This window comes from Carica papaya, chromosome 7, assembly GCF_054855325.1.
Source record: "Carica papaya isolate Zhongbai chromosome 7, ASM5485532v1, whole genome shotgun sequence".
In the NCBI taxonomy this organism is placed as follows: domain Eukaryota; kingdom Viridiplantae; phylum Streptophyta; class Magnoliopsida; order Brassicales; family Caricaceae; genus Carica; species Carica papaya.
In genome coordinates this window covers 25,894,748-25,900,877 of record NC_142315.1, presented here as the reverse complement: position 1 = coordinate 25,900,877, position 6,130 = coordinate 25,894,748, and the positions used below count along the sequence as shown (strand labels likewise).

General features: G+C 30.8%; 1 protein-coding gene across 2 annotated transcripts; it reads left to right on the top strand.

The window, feature by feature from the left end:
- The first annotated feature begins 490 nt into the window (after positions 1–490).
- LOC110814013 (pentatricopeptide repeat-containing protein At2g13600-like) lies at positions 491–3,222 on the top strand. Of its 2 annotated transcripts, none has more exons than XM_088208212.1 (2): positions 491–2,928; positions 3,006–3,222. In XM_088208212.1, the coding sequence occupies exon 1, from the start codon at positions 916–918 to the stop codon at positions 2,683–2,685; it is 1,770 nt and encodes a 589-aa protein (XP_088064338.1). In that variant the 5' UTR covers positions 491–915; the 3' UTR covers positions 2,686–2,928; positions 3,006–3,222. The 2 variants fall into 2 exon arrangements, with proteins under 2 accessions (XP_088064338.1, XP_021897019.2); XM_022041327.2 differs by having other exon boundaries at positions 491–2,932.
- The last annotated feature ends 2,908 nt before the right edge of the window (positions 3,223–6,130 follow it).

The window sequence follows — 6,130 nt, the reverse complement described above, 5'->3', positions numbered from 1 at the left end:
TTTTAAGTGAAATATACTAATTTTAACGATTAAATCATTATATTATTAGTAAATGAAAGCATAAGATAAAAGTGTTTTTGAAATTTAATTTTGTGATGGAAGAGAAAATAGAGGTGAATAAAATGGAGTGAAAATGACAAGCACTGTAGTTCATCTTTCTGTTTGGAAGTGACTAATACAAAAGTTGCTTTTTCACTTATACGACTTTTTGGCGATTTTTCTTTTTCAATTTTAATTGTAAATGAAAGTCCAAAATCATACATCTTCAATCTTTTGTTTACTTTTTCGTCTCTTTAAGGATTTAATGCAATCATGAGTCTTGACGTATCAGATTAATCTTCATCCATTCTCGATTGATTCTGATCGTCCGATCAAATCTTCTTCTTCTTCTTTTTCATTTTTTCGTATATTATATAAATTAAATGAAATGGTTAATAAAAAAAATTAAACTTTACCAAAATATTGGGTTGTGGTACTTAGAATTTGGGCTTGCATTGTTCGAGATTCTCAGCCTCATAACACATGAATTTTTATATTGGATGGAGCATGAAAGTATTACTACCAATTTTATTTGTTTAATTTTTAACTGATTTCAAATTTCTCAATCTGGTCTACTCCGATTCCTCGACCATGATGAATGCCTAAGAAATTACGAGCATGGTGTGGTCTGGCCCAAATCCATTTTCTCCTTTTTCCATTTTTGTTTTTAAATTTGGCCCAATAGAAGTGTTGAACATGCTTCAGTCTTTCCCCCCTTCAAATTTTAACGTGAACACGTTAAATATGCAGAAGACAACATGATTTGATTGGTGGATTTTGAACGATGAAACACGTCCATGGAGCATCTTTTTGAGGACGAGATTTCCATTTCATCAGCAAGACGTGTCTATTCCCGATATATGGTGTTATTCTTAGATGATTGCAGAAACTTTGGGCTCATGTTTACGCCAATGCTCCAAATTAAAGGCATTGCAGTATGGTTTATCTCTTCACGCTGCAACTTTCAAGATAGGCGTGCAATCAGATATCGTTGTCTCCAACCATGTGCTCAACATGTACGCCAAATGTGGCAGAATCACTTTTGCTCGTAAAGTGTTCGACGAAATGTCTGAGAGAAATCTCGTCTCATGGTCTGCTATGATTTCTGGGTATGATCAAGCTGGGGAGCCTTCTTTGGCACTCGACCTTTTTTCCCGGATGCAGCTTGTGCCGAATGAATACTTATATGCTAGTGCCATTAGTGCCTGCGGGAGCCTTACAGCACGGCTGCAAGGACAACAGATTCATGCTCAGTCCTGGAAGTTTGGGTATGAATCTATCTCATTTGTTTCTAATTCACTCATTTCAATGTACATGAAATGTAATTGTTACAATGATGCCTTGTTGGTCTATGGTGAGATGGTAGAACCAAATTCTGTTTCTTATAATGCTTTAATTGCTGGGTTTGTGGAAGGCCAGCAGGGTGAGAAAGGATTTGAAGTGTTCAGAGTTATGACCCGGCAAGGACTCGTCCCGGATCGATTTACTTTCGTGGGTCTGTTGGGGCTTTGTATAGATACTGATGATCTGCAAAAGGGTATTGGATTGCATTGCCAGACAATCAAACTGAAGCTTGATTCCACCCCTTTTGTTGGCAATGTGATAATGTTGATGTATTTGAAGTCGAATTCAGTAGAGGAAGCAGAGAAAATCTTTAGATTGATCAAAGAGAAAGATGTTATCTCATGGAACACTTTTATTGCTGCTTGTTCTCACTGTGAAGACCATGAAAGGGGTTTGAAAGCTTTTGGGGAGATGTTGAAGGACTCCAGTTTGAAGCCCGATGAGTATACTTTTACTAGTTCTCTTGCTGCCTGTGCTGGGTTTGCTTCCATTCGTCATGGCAGGCAGATTCATACACATATAATTAGAAAAATGCTGAATCAAGATGTGGGAGTTAATAATGCTCTTGTTAACATGTATGCTAAATGTGGTTCAATAGGATATGCATACAATGTGTTTAACAAGATGGTCCATCGTAATCTTGTCTCATGGAATACTATCATTGTTGGATTTGGCAATCATGGGCTTGGAGGAAAAGCAGTTGAGCTTTTTGAGGAAATGAAGGCGAGAGGATTGTTACCAGATTCTATTACATTTATAGGAGTTCTAACCGCTTGCAACCATGCTGGACTTGCGGAGAAGGGACTTAATTTGTTCAATTCCATGGAAGAGACCTACAGCATTGCCCCTGATATAGAACATTTCTCTTGTCTTATTGATCTGTTAGGACGAGCTGGAAGGTTACGGGAAGCAGAAGCGTACATGAGCAAATATCCATTTGGGCAAGATCCAGTTGTTTTAGGGAGCTTGCTTTCAGCATGTAGGCTGCAAGGAGATATTGCCATTGGGCAACGGTTAGCTAAGCAACTTCTGAAACTTCAACCTGCTACTACCTCTCCATTTGTTTTACTATCAAGTCTTTATGCTTCAGATGAGATGTGGGATAGTGCTGCAGAGGCAAGGAAGATGCTGAAGGGAAGTGGATTGAAGAAAGAGGCTGGACATAGCCTGATTGAAGTGAAGGGAAGGTTTGAAAAATTTACTATAGGGGATTTTTCTCATTCAAGAATTGAAGAAATAAAAGAGATGCTCAAAATTTTAAGCTGGGCTGTGGGTGAATTTTCCTTGGAGCCTATAACATGATTCATCCAATAGTCACGTTTCTTCCTTGTTTTATTCATTGCAAGGAGATAAAATGAGCCGTGAGAAATGCAAAAAAGGCATTCTTCCTTATGCATTCACGAGATATATGCATAAGAGGTGCGGCCCTAAATGAAATTATGGTGGATGATTGGAGGAGATATCATTTGAAAAGGCCCTTCTGGTTGCTAGATGGGCAGATTTAACTATACAAAAGTTTTGCTGTTTTGGGAGCTAAGGCCCTTAGTAAGTACGTACACAATTACAGAAAATTGGCATTCTACAGTTACAGAAAGTAACGAAATTATTTGGATTACATGCAGGCCTTTCTTTGGCAAGAGACTCAGAAAGGCAATTTTAAAGAACCATGGTTAATTTGCACTCACTTGGCTTTTTAAAAGATCACGAAGAGTCTTATCTACTGAAAACTTCGTCATGATATGCATGAAGGTAACACTTAATACGAAGATTTTGTTTATACATAGAGAGATCATATAGATTATAAATATAAATCATATGATTCTTTTTAATAATACTTCAGTATTTATAGATTGTTCCTCAATTATTTTACCCAGAGGTTTATAATTTACTTTATCTACTTTGAGTATATGATAGAAAATTGATATATTATGATATGGGTAGCTTTGGTTGCTTGAGAATAGACTAATTACTATGCATATGAATAATTTAATATAAGTATTATATGATCATGACAGAGAAGACAAAATTATTACATGTTTATAGAATTAGATGTATATATTTGCCACTAATTCTGCCTACCATAATAATTGGTTTTTCCATTGAGGAAAAGAAAGTGAAATCGACATCAACATCTCATCTTTTTACTTTTTCTTTTCTCTCTGTCTTCCATCAACTAGGGATTACATACACTGTAGATATCCAGGGCATGTGTCGTATCACTGTTTAACAGTGAAACTGTAGGATGAAATAGAAGTAATGGGTGTGTATATACATACATATATATTTAGTGTAAGACACGAAAAATGAAGGGAAAGGAACCGACGCAATCAAGTGGGGTGGGGAAGAGAAGATTTTGATACAAAATTTCTTTGTAAATAATTAAACCAACAAGAATCAACCACAAAATAATACAAACTTATTTTGTGGGATTTCCATTTTCCAAGGTAAATGACGAAGTCAAAATGATTATTCTCTACAAAGGTCCCACCTCCCAAACAATCCCTTTTTCTTTGTTTTAATTTAATAATTTTTCATTTCCCTTATTACTTTATTATATATATATATATATATAACAATTATTTATGAGAATATTTTTCAAAATGATAAATTTCAGCCATCAAAATTTTACTTATTTTAAAGTTTATACGTACTCTTTTTTTTTAAAAAAAAAAAAAAAATTCTTGGAGAATTTTAACTAATTTGTACTTCAGCAAGCATGTTTGGTCTTGAATCAATTGTCGGAATTTATCTATCAAAATTTGGTTTTTTCATTTTCCTTTTTTAGACATGTACTTTTGGTTACTCCAATTTTTTGGTGTTGAAACTCGAATCAATTTTCGTATCAGGAATTTGATTTTTCTAATCTCAAACAAATAATAATAATAATAATAAGGTAGAGGAGGATTTATTAATCAATACTATTTTTTAATTTATATGTTTTAATATTATATATACTTAAATGCATCTCTGATCATTTCAGACATGTATATATATATATATATATATATCAAACATGATGATAAGTGCTTAGTTTATTTAATATATCTTGTATCTTAATTAATCAAATGAGAGTGCACTAAGACGCCAAACCGACTTGGATAAAAACTAATGTAAAAGTAGATTCGATAACATCTTTTAACTATACTAGAATTTTAAATTAAAATTTGTAAATTTTTATATTTCTATCCCAAAATTTTAGACAAGACTTTGAAAAAAAAAAAATACATATGTCACTACTAGATCAAAAATCTATTACTAATTTATTTTATTTTTTCTTAAATTGGTACTTCATAAAACATATAAAATTTATTATTTTATATGTACATTTGATTTGGTAAAATTAAAAATTTAATTTCTAATGTATTAATTTGACTACAATAATAACAGAATTAATCTAACTTACTTATAAAATAAGAAAACATTTCAAATGATTTTTAACATATATATTTTCGTCAGTCCAATGCCCAAAATTGTAATAATAATTTACTCAAAATTTTACCCGCTTTTTAACATAATCATTCTGATTAAATTTAACATACACTTATTAAACATTAAATGAAACAATTATACAATCATTGGTTAGTGGTTTTAACAAATTGGCCACGGTCAACTTTGACTCCTCCCAGTGGCTGTACATATTGCTTAATTAATTACATCCACGAGTGTGGTGACGATAATTCTTAATATTAATTAATGAATTAATTAAAACTGATTAGTTAGATAATAGTTTTCTTTTTCTTAAAAAATAAAAATAAAAAAAAATCAATTTTATTGTATGTGATTAGTTAGATAATAGTAGAAGACGGTCCTTTTCATTTGTTTAAGTTTGCTGTCACCAACCTGCCAATTACCAAACACCCCACCAATATATATATATGTATATATTAATCACCATTAATTATGTCAAAATAAAAAAAAAACCAACATTATTTTTTAAAATATATAAATTTTTATCTATGTATATATATATATATTTTATTATATCATAATATATATGTTAATTTTGGTGCAAGTAAGAGTTAAAACTTGACTTTTATTTTAAACTAATAATTGCAAAGTACAAAACTTAGCGGTTAAATTTATTTTTAATATGTTAAATTATATATATGTGGAGTCCCCACAAACTTATAGTTGTATGTATATGTACACACACATATATGGACATGTATGTACTACTGTGTAAATTCATTGTAAAGTTAAATTAGGGTTGTGAAAAATAAACCTAATGATGTATAAGTCAATATAAATTATCTTATAATCTTTTCATTAATTAGATGCAGTCAATAATCATAACCTATAAATACACAAATAGTAATAATTAAGGTCGTAAATAATTAAATTTTTTTTTCAATGGATTTTATAATTATATTTTCAAGGTAATTATGAAATCATAATTTGTATCTCTTATTACTTAATTTGATTATATTAAATTAAAACCTAAATTCATTACTAATCCTGTCGCTGGAATCACAGTTTTTTGCCTTTTAACATAAACCCAATTAATCATTGTTTTTTTTAGTGCATTACAAATAAAGTTAATCATAATTGATAATTAAAAGCATGTATAATCATTTGGTCAAAGTCAAACAAAAGCAACACTATGGATTAAATTGATATAGTTTTTCTATATATATTAATTTTTTAAATAAAAAATATGACATTCTAAAATCTCCATATATACATAAATTAAATTAGTTCTATTAGTAATTAAAATATTTTTATTTACTAATTTACATAATATATTTTG

What these genes read in the sequence shown, in the direction of transcription:
- LOC110814013 (XM_088208212.1), top strand. Translation starts at nt 916, where the DNA reads ATGATTGCAGAAACTTTGGGCTCATGTTTACGCCAATGCTCCAAATTA.